The sequence below is a fragment of the Mesoplodon bidens genome (assembly GCF_964165515.1).
Source record: "Mesoplodon bidens genome assembly, chromosome: 5".
In the NCBI taxonomy this organism is placed as follows: domain Eukaryota; kingdom Metazoa; phylum Chordata; class Mammalia; order Artiodactyla; family Ziphiidae; genus Mesoplodon; species Mesoplodon bidens.
This window is the reverse complement of record NC_138161.1, coordinates 9189353-9203719: the sequence shown is the minus strand read 5'-3', so window position 1 is coordinate 9203719 and position 14367 is coordinate 9189353. Positions and strand designations below refer to the sequence as shown.

At 48.0% G+C, this 14367-nt stretch overlaps 2 protein-coding genes across 3 annotated transcripts in view; one reads left to right on the top strand and one right to left on the bottom strand.

Annotated features, from left to right (window-relative positions):
• SIM2 (SIM bHLH transcription factor 2) overlaps nucleotides 1-4068 on the top strand; it is a gene marked incomplete at its 3' end in the record, with an annotated part of 45874 nt that extends 41806 nt beyond the window's left edge. Inside the window, exons 9-11 of the mRNA XM_081235160.1 lie at nucleotides 260-428; nucleotides 989-1397; nucleotides 3425-4068. Coding sequence (XP_081091286.1) covers nucleotides 260-428; nucleotides 989-1397; nucleotides 3425-4068 — 1222 coding nt within the window. The remainder of the gene's footprint in view (nucleotides 1-259; nucleotides 429-988; nucleotides 1398-3424) is intronic.
• Nucleotides 4069-10244: 6176 nt separating this feature from the next.
• HLCS (holocarboxylase synthetase) overlaps nucleotides 10245-14367 on the bottom strand; it is a 191416-nt gene continuing 187293 nt past the window's right edge. For both annotated transcript variants that reach the window (XM_081234649.1, XM_081234650.1), the window contains 2 exons: nucleotides 12941-13154; nucleotides 10245-10609 (listed from right to left, as the gene is read on the bottom strand). In XM_081234649.1, the coding sequence (XP_081090775.1) occupies nucleotides 10438-10609; nucleotides 12941-13154 (386 nt within the window). In that variant the 3' untranslated portion in view covers nucleotides 10245-10437. The remainder of the gene's footprint in view (nucleotides 10610-12940; nucleotides 13155-14367) is intronic.

Genomic DNA, 14367 nt, shown 5'->3' with positions numbered 1-14367 from the left:
ACGCGGTGGGAGAGAGCTGTACTGCGCCCCTCTATTCCTGACGAAAAACACTGATGTCACCCGGCATCTCCCAGGGGGCTCTGAGCTCGAGGCTGCGGGGTGGCTTTTATAACGAGGGTGGGCCGTCCCTCGAACCCCAGCTCCATCTGGAAACGACACAGTGGAGCTTCTTGAGTCAACTTGCCCTGGGGATGGTCCCGGGAGCCCGCCCTCCCTCACAACCCGTGGACATGACCTGTCCCGCTCTTTCGTTCCTCAGGGACATCGAATACAAGGAACTGCAGTTGTCCCTGGACCAGGTGTCCACGTCCAAGTCCCAGGACTCCTGGAGGACCGCCTTGTCTACCTCACAAGAAACTAGGAAATTAGCTAAACCCAAAAACACGAAGATGAAGACAAAGCTGAGAACAAACCCTTACCCCCCACAGGTAACACACACCACCTGCAGGGGCTCAGGGCACCTGGGCACCTCAAGGAATGAGGAACCTCTGATGGCACTCAGGGGTCTCTCAGCCTGGGAGTCTCTCTGGGATGTCCCACCTACAGGGTGGAGACGCGGCCTGGGGAAGGCAGGCAGAGCGGACATCCAGGGGGATGAGTCAGGTCTAGGAAACAGAAGACTACACTGGGGAGGCTCATCAGCTGCTAGAATCCATGTAAACGTGGCTCAGAACGCGGGTGCCTCGTGTTTCCATAGCATTTGATTTTAATGGAAACCTTCCCTCCCTCTTTAAAGTCTTTTGCAAGCTCTCAGAAGGCGCAAGTGGTTGCATGTATCTGGTGTGTTGTCACTTGGGGTGAGGACATTTCTTTCCACCCAGAGGGTGGGTCCCTGGGGTGCCGTCTCCTGGGCACCTGTCCCCGGTGGGACCTCATGCCGGTGGCCGGGGTGGGCCCAGCCCTGGGATGGGGCGGGCACTATAGGATCGGAAGGCAGTTGGCCGCCGGCCCCTGGGTGAGCCCTTCATCTGTCTTCTTTGCTCGGCAGCAGTACAGCTCGTTCCAAATGGACAAACTGGAATGCGGCCAGCTCGGAAGCTGGAGAGCCAGCCCCCCCGTCCACACCCCGGTTCCCCCAGAACAGCAGCTCCATTCAGAAGGCAGCGACCTTCTGTACGCGCCGTCCTACAGCCTGCCCTTCTCCTACCATTACGGACACTTCCCTCTGGACTCTCACGTCTTCAGCAGCAAAAAGCCAATGTTGCCGGCCAAGTTCGGGCAGCCCCAAGGGTCCCCGTGCGAGGTGGCACGCTTTCTGCTGAGCGCGCTGCCAGCCAGCGGCGAGTGCCAGTGGCAGTATGCCAGCCCCCTAGTGCCGGGCAGCCCGTCTCCAGCTAAAAGCCTTTCCGAGCCGCCGGTGAACCCTGCTCGGCACAGCCTCGTGCCAAGCTACGAAGGTGGGTCATGTTTGCACGAGGGGAGGGGGCAGGGCTGTGCACAGCGCTGTCGGTGGGTGGCAGATGGAAAAAGAACCCTCACACTGTGGGCAAACGTTCCCTTTTTTCTGCTTCTAAGTGGGAATGGCTGTGCTTTCCTGCCCTCCCTGAGAGCGCTTCACGAGGGTGCCGAAAGCTGGGCAACTGAGCCGGTGTGCCTCGTGGGCACCAGGGACAGTGTAAAGGGCAGAGGAAACTGGGTGTTCGGCCACCCTCCATAAAAATCCTGGCCCTGTTTCCTCCCCAAAAGGGAGGCAAATGATTTTCCTATGTACTGAGAACCCCCAGCTCTATTTATTTTATACGATGACTTTCTACTCCACCCAGAAATGAACATGGAACACTATTGGTTTTCTTCCCGTGCCAGTTTTCGAAGTGTGGGAAGCGGTGGTGGAAAATCACAGGCTCAGGGACGGAAACGCCACTCACCTCCCCAGGGCAAAATAGCACAAACCCTCCAGGACTCAGTTTCTTCATCTGTAAGACAGGAACGTAGGCCATGTCAATTGCCTACCGCAGGGCTTGGCACACACACAGGAATGGCCTTCCAGCCAGCTCCTCCTGGCGGCAGGCAAGCAGAGGTCCTCTGTGGAGGTGCCACCAGCTGCCCCAGGCCCAGCAGACTCCTGCCTGCTCCTTGGGACAGTCCCAGGCAGAGGGTAGAAGGTGGGGATTGAGGGTTAGCTCAGCGGGGTGTGTTCCTGTTTCGCCCAGACCTAACTACTGCTCAGACTGTAGACGAGGTTTGTGCAAATGTCCTCCGGTGACCACTAAATCCCAGAGAAGAGTCACCTGCTTACGCGTAAGGAGAGCTCCCTGGAGCCCCCCTCGCACCTTTCTCCCTTCGCAGGCAGTGGGGCTCTCTGCTGCTCCTAGGGCTGCTTCGTGAACCTCTTGCTCTGTGCTGTGACCCAGTCTTTACAATCCTGTGAGATAAATTTGGTCTCCGTAGACGAGAAGAGGGCTAGATCCCAGGAGAAATCGAACCTTCTTGGGGATTAACAGGACATGTTTCTCAAAAGTAGCCAGTTTAAAAAAGAACATACCAGCAGCCAGGGCAGTGCAGCTCTGCCTTTTGGCCACAGGCAGTCCAGAGATTTGAATCCCCAGCACCCATCAGGGCATAGGATCCCTCAAATAATCAAGGAAGGGCCAAGGGAAAAAAACAAAGGGTCTTCATAAGAGCTGAAAATACTATCCACTGGAGACTGAGTTGAAAAGATTATTTGTGTGTGTGTGCGGGAGTTGACCAATGAATGAGATAACACAGTATTTGATTTTTTAAATTGCTATTTTGAAAGCGAAAGAGGTTAATGACCACTTCATTTGTCAGTCACTTGGTAAAAAACAGACCAAAGGTGCGAACTGGGGGCAGTTTGTGATCGACTTCCTAGACTTTTTGATATTAAAAGAAGAGGAAGGATGTCTTAAGGTTTAAAAAAAAAAAGACTTCCCTGGTGGTCCAGAGGTTCAGACTCCACGCTCCCAATGCAGGGGACCTGGGTTCGATCCGAGGTCAGGGAACTAGATCCTGCATGCCACAACTAAGACCCCGTGCAGCCAAATAAGTAAATAAATATTTTTTTTAAAAAAGCGGGGGGGAGCCAATTGATTGCAGATATCTAATTAGTGACGGTGGTCATTACTTTAATTATGACTAAAGGGAGCAGGGTGATGACCGCTCCACCCTCCCCACTGAGGTGAAAGCAAGAAAGCGCAGGGCAGCCTGGGGTCACCTAACACTAGGGCCGAGGAAGCCTCTGGACCAACGCTGTCCAATATGGTGGCCACCAGCCCCTACCAGCCAGTGCAATGCGTTGCGCTCGGAGTGTCTGCACTGCATTTCAAAGACAGAAACAATACAATTTCTCCCCGATCTTTATATTGATTACACACTGAAGTAATAGTCTAGCTATGCTGCATTAAATTAAGTATCTTACTAACACTAACTCCGTCTGTCTCTCTCCGCTTTTTCCTGTGGCTGCTAGAACACTGCAACTGGCATCCTGTGATCGGACCTCGCGGGCCCGGGACGCACGCGGGAAGGGGCGAGGGCGGCTCCGGGGCTCGAGCGCGCGGACGGCAGGGGTGGCCCAGGGGTGGTGGCGGCCCCAGGGCCCTCCGGCTTGGCGTCGCTCTGGGCATGTCCCCTTCCTCCCCCGCGCGGGCGTCTAACGTGTCGCCTGTCCCCGCAGCGCCCGCCGCCGCCGCGCGCAGGTTCGGCGAGGACACCGCGCCGCCGCTGCCGAGCTTCCCGAGCTGCGGGCACGACCGCGACGAGCCGGCGCTGGGCCCGGCCAAGGCCGCCCGCCAGGCCGCCCGCGACGGGGCGCGGCTGGCGCTGGCCCGCGCGGCCCCCGAGTGCTGCGCGCCGCCGGCCCCCGAGCCGCCGGGCGCGCCGGCGCAGCTGCCCTTCGTGCTGCTCAACTACCACCGCGTGCTGGCCCGCCGCGGGCCGCTGGGGGGCGCTGCGCCCGCCGCCCCCGCCCTCGCCGGCGGCCCCGGCGCCCCCGACGCGGCGGCCGGCGCGCTGCGACCCCGGGCCCCCGACCCCGCCGCCGCCGCCTCGCCGCCCGGCGCGCCCCTGCCGCACTACCTGGGCGCCTCGGTCATCATTACCAACGGCAGGTGACCCGCCCGGGCCGGACCGCGGAGTCCTGGGGCCGCCCCGCCTCGCGCAGGGCTGCCCGCGGGGAGAAGCCATAGGCCAGCCTCTTTGGCTCCCATTTTACCAAGTCCAGCCGAATCAAGAGGGACGAGCTGTATATGCACGATTTAAATTAATTTATACAGAGACAACTATTTTACTAGAACTCCACCGCCGACTTTTAGATTTTTACCGTAGATGCCATAATCGTCCGTGTAGAAGACAGAGACACGGCGACGTGGGGGAGACGTGACCGCCCGACCTTTCTTCCCCAAGAGCCGGGTTTGCTGAAAGGGCGTAGCTGAGCGTCCCCGACCGCCCACGTGTGGCCTCAACTACTCCGTCTGTGGGGGGACTTGGTTTCCTCACCTTGAAATCAGGCCGTGCGCGCCTTGCGTGTCCCCGATGCTCAGTAACAGTCCCTCTGGGGGCTTGGAGGAGGCTCCGCTCCTCACATACCCTCCACTTTGCGGAGGAAACCCCACCCTGATACAGTCAGGGGTGCCGGTGGGTGGCCGACCTGGAAGCTTCCTGTATCCAGAGCCCTTTTAGATTAAGTCAAGGCAGAATGTGATGATTTAAGTCCCATGAACGGACAACTCCGTTGTCTTTAAAAGTCATTCATGAGTCTAATTAAAAGCTGTTGTTTCCATTTAACCCTTTCCTTAATACAAACATCAACAAGCCCAGACAAGGGGGTGAACGTGGGTGCGCTTCACGAGTGCGTTCACAAGCTCTTATTCCCTCCTACCCCGTGAACTCTTGAGAATAGCACCTTCAGAAACATATGGAATAGGCATTAAATGCAAATATATATATATAGCCAGATATTTTATGAGAATGACATGTGGATGATTTCGGTGCCCAGTGGATTGGCTACCCGTCAAGTCTGATGACAAGGCAAAATCCCTCTGGCCCACACAGACCTGTAATTCCCTAGGCTCGTGTTTGCTACAAGTAGTGCTAATAAAGTTAGTTACATTGCATGTGCAATATGGAAGATTGTCAATGGACTGCGCCTTGTGGAAGAAAACATGCTAAAGGGATGTAATGAAAATGATGTACATGTTGTCTTCAGCGTTTTCTGCATTTTATACAGAGCAAGAAAACTCCATATGAACATGTCATGTGTATAACAGTAAACAGAAAACTTTTTATAAAGAACCAGCAGGGACTTCCCTGGTGGCGCAGTGGCTAAGACTCCATGCTCCCAATGCAGGGGGCCCGGGGTTCAATCCCTGGACAGGGAACTAGATCCCACATGCATGCTGCAACTAAGAGTTCACATGCCACAACTAAGGAGCCCACATGCAGCAACTAAGACCTGGCACAACCCAATAAAATAAATAAATGTTTTTAAAAAAAAGCACCAGCAGTGTTTTTAAAATAAACTTCCATTAATTTTTGTTTTATTTTTATACTTTTGCTTCAAGACTTCACCATTAAAAACCCTACCATGGCTCTGCAGTGGATCAGCGCATTGAACCACCTTTTTCCAATCTGCTCCACACGATAAACGCTCCCTCATTTTGCTTTTTCAAAAATGGTTTACTTTTAGGAAACTATGTCCGCCTTTCTGAGTGGAAAGGTTGTTCACAAATGTCTTTAACTCACTGTTGCAGAATCAAAGTGCACCTACGTCAACTGTTCTTAAAATGTGAAAGGACCTGTTGCCCAGTGTCACTATGAGGACCAGCCTCATTCCGTAGGTGTCAGTTGCCTTATGGTACAATTTGCAAATTTAGGAACATGTGTCTTGCAGTGAAGAGACAGGGTCAGAAGAATTATAGTCATACACCCCTGCACAGCATTTAGCCATACCTCACGAGCAGCTTGTTGTGAGTGTGTGCACACATAAAATAAGCCCGGGGTATTATTTTTGTGCTGTCGAGACCCGTAATTAAACCATGATTCCAGGAAGGTGCAGGTTTGATGAGCAGGAGATCCACCTGACATTTTTCAATAAAGTACTGCAAAATGCGCTTGCGTCTACCTTGTCATTAACCATCGGGGGCTGTATAAATAAATACAAACCACGAAGGCTTCCGGAGCAGTTTAAGATCAAAGGTTACTGCTAGGAAAGAAGACCGTTAGAGATTTATAAATGAGAATAAATAGGCTTAATGATGAGTGTATATGTGCTTGAAAAATAACATGTGTACTAGGAAAAACTTCCTTGCCTAAACAAACATCACAGTTTTCATGGCCTAGAACATGAAGGAAGATTCCCCTGCAAGCCGGCTTCCAGGCGGCCAGCAGCTCGGAGAAAAGTTAACAGAGCAGTTGCTATGGCAACCTGATATGATTACCTCCATCTTTTAGTCTGCACATTTAAGCTGGGGATATCGTTTCTTGACTTCCGTGAGGCTCTGGAAGAGGAAGAGGAAGCATTTTAATAAATATGCATCTCTTTCACAAAAACAGAAGAAAAAAATTGTAGTGGGTCCTAACATGTTGACAAAAATGCCAGATCAAATGGATTTGAGAAATCAGCCCAGTTCAAGACTGACTCGGCACCCCCTCCACTGGGCCTCCCAGAGAAAGGAATTCCTTTATGTTCATTGAAGCCCTTTCTAGAAAAGCCATTCCACTCATACCTTTGTAGAGAAGTGAACAGGGTGTGAAGGGCTGCTCGGAGGAAATCTGCAAGAGCCTGTGTTTTCTGCTCCCTCACCCCCGACCCCTTTTGTCATTTTAAAGTCCGACGGGGCCATGCCTTCCTCCTTTGGATCCTAAGGGTGGGGGAGGTGTAATCCTTCAACGAATCCTATTTCGAGTCTACTGTAATTTATTGTAACTGTGAGACAGTTGAGGTAGACTTTGGGGGCTGGTACAGATGAAAGAACACTTTAAAAAATTCCATAAAATTACAGTAGCTTAAAATCTTAGTGAATAGTAGCCCTTGGGTTATCTAAGGTGCGTTACTCAAGCTATTCCTAAACTTAAGTGTGATAAATACGGTTAAAATCTTGGCGAAAAACTGTCGAGACAAAAGTCAAGCAGTTTCCACAAAAGAGAACAATTCGACAACAGAATCTGTTCTTATATTAAATTTGTTGTTATACTCAATTAATTTTCAAATTAAAAACTGACATTAGTCAATTTGTTTCTCACCTCTTTTTTTTTAACTTTTTGGTTTGCTAACTTTCATTCTTTGGAGTAATATGATCTCTCTTTTGTATGATACATAATACATTTCTCAAAAATATTTAAAAAGCCACCAGCTTCTTAATACTTAGAAATACATACATATTCCTTACTATGTTAAACTATTTATTTAAAAAAATGTTTAAATATGAATAAAAACACTGTAACGAAAAGTAGTTGTTTATTTTTACAAATGAAATGTGGTAAAAATAACAATGAGCCCGAACTATATAGAAAGTCTTAAAGTTTATTTTGATAGACTTGCTTTTTATAGGAATTGGTTTAAATTAATTCCTTTTCAGAGATGATTCTTTGAAAAGCTAAAAATGCAGAGGTTTCACACTTTCTTTTATTTCAAATACGCATAGTAGTTACCCAGGAATACCGACTCTCCATTCTTTGTTACGAGCAAACAGATCTATGGACTGTAAGCCTAAAATGTCTCCTTTATGCACTCTGAAACAGTTGGGTGAGGCTGGCTTCCCTCCTGGCTCCCAGACTCTCGGGTGAGAGGCGGCCATGCAGCCCCCCTGTGTGTGGATGGGGTAGGGGTGCGGTTGCATGCTACGCGGGTCTGGGCCTGCGCACTCACCCACAGCAGTCAGGGGGCTGCAGCAGCGAACCCCACACCGGACACAAATCCTTTCGGCTTTGCCTCCACGCTGTAAACGCTGCCAGGATGAACCGTGCCGAGGGGCACTGCTGAGGGGTGTGTGTGTGCGTGTGTGCGTGTGTGCATGCGCACGTGCGTGCCCGGGAAGCCCAGGTATTGCTGTGTCCTATTTTAGGGGGCACGTCCTCAAGAGTTCTTCTGAAATTTGCTACCAGCCCAGAAGGGATGACATCTTGCCCTTTACATAACCTGGAAGATGTTCAATGCGCAGCCTCTAAACTGGGGCACAATTCAAATATCCTAAGAGCACACGCCAATCCTGAGTTTAGGTGCTGTGTTTTAAAGATTAAGAAGAAAATGCAAAGTTCCTGTTAAGACTTTAAAGCTCCTTGAGGTCATCGATTGCCGGGTGCATGAACGCCCCAAATGGATGAGTGCAGTACAGCAAGTTTCCCTAATGCTAACAGCTGTAAGGAAAATGCCTTTATTCAGCTGTTCTATATGAAACAGAATTTCAAAAGTCTTTGGTTCCTCTGAGGCAAAATCAGGTTTATGAAAAACGCAGCATCTGCTCCAAAGTCTATGTTGTCTCCCTCAAGACAACTGGGTGTCGGCACAAGTTAAGAACAGTCTTAAAAGCACAGAGGCAAAGTGATATGCCCGGAACATCTCCATCTGCTTTGACATGGCCACACTTCATTAGTTTTAATTTACCAAAAGGAAATTAAATGATAACATTTTTTTCCCCAAAGCAGACTGTCTAGAATAGGACTTCAGCTTAAAACAAATCGTAGCATGTTTCTCATTAAATAACCCCCCAAAGAAATTCAAAAAGTAATGATGGCGGCTCTGAGAGATGACTTGCCTTATATTACAAAGTTTGAGAAATGAAACTTGCAACATTAGCCTGAGATCTTTCTTCTTGATGATATTTTGCAGATGCCCTCTCAAGGGTGAGACCATTTTGTAATTTTGGGGTGCAGTGGACTTTAAACTTTTATTTAGACTTGGGCATTTAGGAGAGAGTGTTTTTTTTTTTTTGTTTTTGTTTTTGTTTGAAGAATAATTCTAATTGAAGCCTTATTTGCAAAAATTACTTCTGAAGTTCTTTTCAAGTTACATTTCCAAAACACACATGTTGGGTGAGTGGACTTAACTAAACGTGTTATTTGTTTCCTTCCTATGTGGCTGCCTGTGCCTGGCTACAGGTAGACAGATTTTATACTGAAAACCACAAGTGTCTGCAGTTAGCCTCACTGGGGAAAGCTGGATGAAGAGGGTGCTGGTGCACAGTAAGGGGATTTTGTTCAAAGCTGAGAGCCTCATCAAGTTTTCTCGCCACTAATTTCAGTTGGGATTGGCAGGAAGAGAGAAAAGTGGACAAAAATTGGCCTTTTCAGGCTGAAAAGTAATGTGTATGATTCTCAAGTTCAACAGAGATAGGAGTTACATGGAAAAAGCATGGAATACATCTGGAAATAGCAAATGTTTATCAAAAGGCTTCCTTTCTTTTGTTCTTCCATGCAGACTCTTAGGGCATCATATTTGGAACATCTTCTTTTAAAGTTCCTCTCTCTCTCACACACACACACCCATCCTCTTAAGTGACGGCATTCAGTAGCAATAACATTTTCTTTTTTGGCAATATGAAAAGGGGGCCAAAAAATGTGGCTCACAAATAAAATGCCATCGCAGGATTTCGAAGCGAGTCTGAGGCTGGCTTACAAGCGCCGCATCCTCCTTTGCGTGTGGAATGAGAGACTTCATCCCCAGCTGTTAGGCCCAAATCATCCACCTCGCATCCACGCAACTGCCTGATCCACGCTTTCAGGACCCTGAACTTCATGCCATCACTTCAGAATATGCAGTAAATTTAAACTTATGAAAGGAGAGCTCATGCATTAATGTCGAAGGAATTAACTGATTTCCTCTACAAGGTCATTGCAACCATACCAGCCTCTGTTCCATTTAGACATTGTTGTTGGACCACAAACCACAGGATGAGAGTAACACTAGAAATCTACCTTCTCTTTTCTTCACTAACAAAAAAATAAAATGATAACTAAGTGCCAATATATGTTCCTGTAGGAAAACACCTCCCTGGATGCTTGTAAACAGTGTTACCATACCTCTAACTCACCAATGGTCTGGGCCCGAAAACTTTTCTAAAATCTGTTTTTAATAGTCTAGGGGTAAAGACCTCCACTACTGGGAAAACATTTGAATTATGTCATTGCTGTTTCCATGTAAAAACTACCTCCCTCCCCAATTAAGATGCATCCAATTCCAAAAGGGGAGAAGAATTTCACACCTATGGCAGGGCTTATACCTGAATTAAATCTTCCACTTGTCAACCCTCCACCCCCAGCATCTTCAAACACCAAATAAAATGACAACAGAACAAAATTAAAGAATTTACAGCTTAAGCGGAGGGAGAAAAAATTTGCCTACAACTCCGAATTAGTTTCCCAGACCCATGGGCTAGGACAGGCGGCGGAAATCGACGTGCAACGCTCCTGCCGTGGTCCTGCCCTTCCGTCTGTCCCAGCTCAGCCCAGCTGTGGCCCGGGGCCCAGCAGACGCTCCAGACAGGACTACGGCTGTTTGGGAATTATGAGGTTTCTCAGCATGTCGAAGGAGTTGCCGTCTGGATGCACAGTCACTACTTCGCCGTTTTCCTGGTGAACCAGAAGGAACCCGGAATCATCTAGGCCGACTATCCACACCCTTGGTCCCTCAGCACTTCCCAGGCAGACTTGCTGAGCACTGAAAATGAAGAACAGCCCCCAGTCACCAGGGAAATGTAATGACGCTGCTTGAGACAATTAGTTAAGTAATTATCCATTATGCGAAAGGATTCGGGGGTGGGCTGGGATGGATATAGTTAAAATGAATCTGAGCCTGAGCTCTGACTTCCACTGGTCTCCCCTGAATTGTCCTGAAAACTACCCGAATAACCAGGGCGATGGAAAGTCCACTAGGGAGTTAGGAATTGCTTCCCTTATAAAGGGAGGCACTCCTCATTCTGATCACGTGGAACGATTATTTGCACCACTTCCTCACCCTCCAGCTACTTTAATTTTTATTTATTTATTTATTTATTGCTGCATTGGGTCTTTGTTGCGCACGCAGGCTTTCTCTGGTTGCGGCGCGCGGGCTTCTCATTGCGGTGGTTTCTCTTGTTGCGGAGCACGGGCTCTAGGCGCGCAGGCTTCAGTAGTCGTGGCACACGGGCTCAGCAGTTGTGGCTCGTGGGCTCTAGAGTGCAGGCTCAGTAGTTGTGGCACACGGGCTTAGTTGCTCTGCGGCATGTGGGATCTTCTTGGACCAGGGCTCGAACCCGTGTCCCCTGCATTGGCAGGCGGATTCTTAACCACTGTGCCACCAGGGGAAGTCCCTCTAGCTACTTTAAAGAAGCACTGTTCAACCCTCTAGGTTTTTTGGCTGAGATTGGCCGCTTTCTGGCTGTGTTCGAGAAAACTCTTAGCAAGTTGGGTAGCATCAATTATAAGTTAAACTCATTCTAATTTTACTTCTTTCGAACAGTTTCCAAATGCAACTGTTGAGTTATATCCTTGTTAACAGTTTTAAAAGTATAGACTCTGTACCTCCCCAATTTTTATTTTGAAGAATTTCAAACCTACAGAAAAGGTGAAAAATAGTACAATGAACCTCATATTCCCCCTTCACTTATATTCACACCAACTGATGACATTTCCCATGTTTGCTCTCTTTACACACACACACACACATACACACACACCTACAGTTTTGTGGGGGTGGTTTTTGCTGATATTTAAAAATAAGTTGCAGGCATCGTGACACTTTACACTTAAATACTTCAGCATGTATCTCCAAAGAATAAGAAGTATCTCCTACAAAACCAGAATATCATTATCATGCTCAAGAAACTTGATCTTGGTACAATAACATTATTTAACATACACTCCCTGTTCAAATGTCCCCATCGTCTCATTAATATTCTTTGTGGCTATTTCCTCCCTTCCAGGATCTGATTATGAATCACATATTGCATTTAACTGTCATGCCTCCTTAGTCTTCTTTAATCACAAAACTCCCACCTTCTCTTTGTTTTTACGACACTGCCATTGTTGAAGGGTAGAGGTCTATTGGTATACATCAGTGCTTCTCAAATTGAAGTGCTTGAGAATCCCCTGGAGCCTTTGTTAAAACAGGAATGCTGGGCCCCAGCCTCAGAGTTTCTGATTAAGGAAGTCCAGGGTGGAAGTCAAGAATCTGCCGTTTCTAACAGGTTCCCAGGTAAGACTGCCACTGCTGCTGGGAGATCTCACTTTGAAGACGACTGTTATCAAGAATGTTCCACATTTTAGATTTGCCTGTTTCCTCACAATTAGGTTCAACTTAAACATGCTGGGCAGGAAAATCTCCAGTGATGTTGTGTCTTTCCCAGGGCATCCCACCAGGAGGCACAGGATGCCCGTTTGTCCCACAAAGACTGGAGATGCTAACTTGCTCAAGGTGGTATCCACCAGGTTTATCCATCAGTAAAGTAAAAGATAATGATCTAGACCAGTGTTTAGTTTCTCGTCTTAAGATACTAAACTACTGATTTAATAAAGGAATTTTTTTTTTTTTTTTTTGCGGTATGTGGGCCTCACTGTTGTGGCTTCTCCCGTTGCGGAGCACAGGCTCCGGACTTGCAGGCTCAGCGGCCATGGCCCACGGGCCCAGCCGCTCCGCGGCACATAGGACCCTCCCGGACGGGGGCATGAACCCGCGTCCCCCGCATCGGCAGGCGGACCCTCAACCACTGCGCCACCAGGGAAGCCCTTTTTTTTTTGTCAGGAATTTTATTTTTTTTTTTTATTTTTTATTTTTTTTGCTGTACGCGGGCCTCTCACTGCTGTGGCCTCTCCCGTTGCGGAGCACAGGCTCCGGACACACAGGCTCCGCGGCCATGGCTCGCAGGCCCAGCCGCTCCGCGGCATGTGGGATCTTCCGGGATAGGGGCACGAACCCGTGTCCCCTGCATCGGCAGGCGGACTCTCAACCACTGCGCCACCAGGGAAGCCCTTGTCAGGAATTTTAAAAGAATGAAGACAAGCCAGCACTGACCTGTGTAGCCAATATTTATAATAGAGAGGAAGGACGCCATTGGGCCCTTCGTCCTGAAATGTGTCGATCAGCTTCTCCAGCACAGTCACACTTCTGGCGATGAGATAATCAGCTCTTAAGGGCTTTAGTTCGGCCCCGAGTTGCTTATTGTATTCTGTGATGAGATCGTTGATGCATATGGTAGGGTTGCTGTTAGTCACGTTAAATCCGCAGCCTGGACAAAAACAAACAATTGAAAACACGAGTAGCTCAGCCTACTGACGACATCACACATTTCTCTCAACCACCTGGAAAAAGTTACAGTTTTTACTGTCAACTTCCTGCTTCCTTGTCCTCATTGTGAGTTTACTGTCTCTGGCCACTTAAAGAAAGACTTACGTCTTTGAGCCCATCTTCCTTCCTCATCCTTCCCTCACTATCCCCATCAAACCAGAACCATTCCAAATTTATTACAAATTAGTTGGGGAAAAAAACCCAGCCAGATTTGATTCAATTAAGCAGAAGCTATGAATGGGACAAAACAGAGTTGCTTCTGAAACGACCACCTCCTGTGGTCGAGCCAAGAATTGGAGCTCCGCACGGAGGCCGATGTAAAATAAAATCTCTTGTTTCTTTCTCTATTTAAATAATGGAACACATGCTTAAAAATAAAGAATTTTATTCAGGTCTTAAGAAGTAAACTCTGGATTCAGAGATTTCCAACCTTGGTCATGACTTAACCCTAAAACACATCTTTTAATGCTTTATCCTTGGAAGTCTTTGGTGCTAGGGTTACACTGTTGGCAAAAGGCCAACCCCATGTTTAGTGGCTCTTTCACAAGCCCCTAAACCAAGGCTTCACGACAGTGAGTTTCTGGCTTATCTCTGCTGTTACTTAACACCACTGTTCTCTGCAGGAGAGGGGAGACTTTAGAAAAGCCGAACCTTAGTTTTCAGCAGGGCCCTGAATCAACCTCAAAGAGGTCTTCAATAAGAAATAAAATACTGCAAGAACTAGGCAGTAAGACTATTGTTTTTCTCAGGGCCTCTGAGAAAAAAATTCCCAAAATACTTGCCTCAGATAGAACAACGATATGTACAGTAACTACTTTTTGGTGACTGTTCTGTGCCATTTTCAGTGTTAAGGGAAGGACTGATCGGCCTCAGATTATTATTTTTTTAAAATATACTGGCTATTAAAATACAAAGCAATGTAAAAAAACAAGTAACTACAGCAGCAGGGGCAGAATCTGCAGTTGTTCATTTGTTCTTTCATTGGACAACATACACAATAGCTGAAGCACCTGTGGCATATAAAGCATTCAATTAAGTGTATATAGCGCTGAAAGAGCTCCCCTGTATTCAGAAATCCAAAGTCCTGGGAAAATAGCTACAGGAACTACTGTCAGCTTAGGCTGCGTCTTTCTAAGGACCAGCAAGCACCCCTG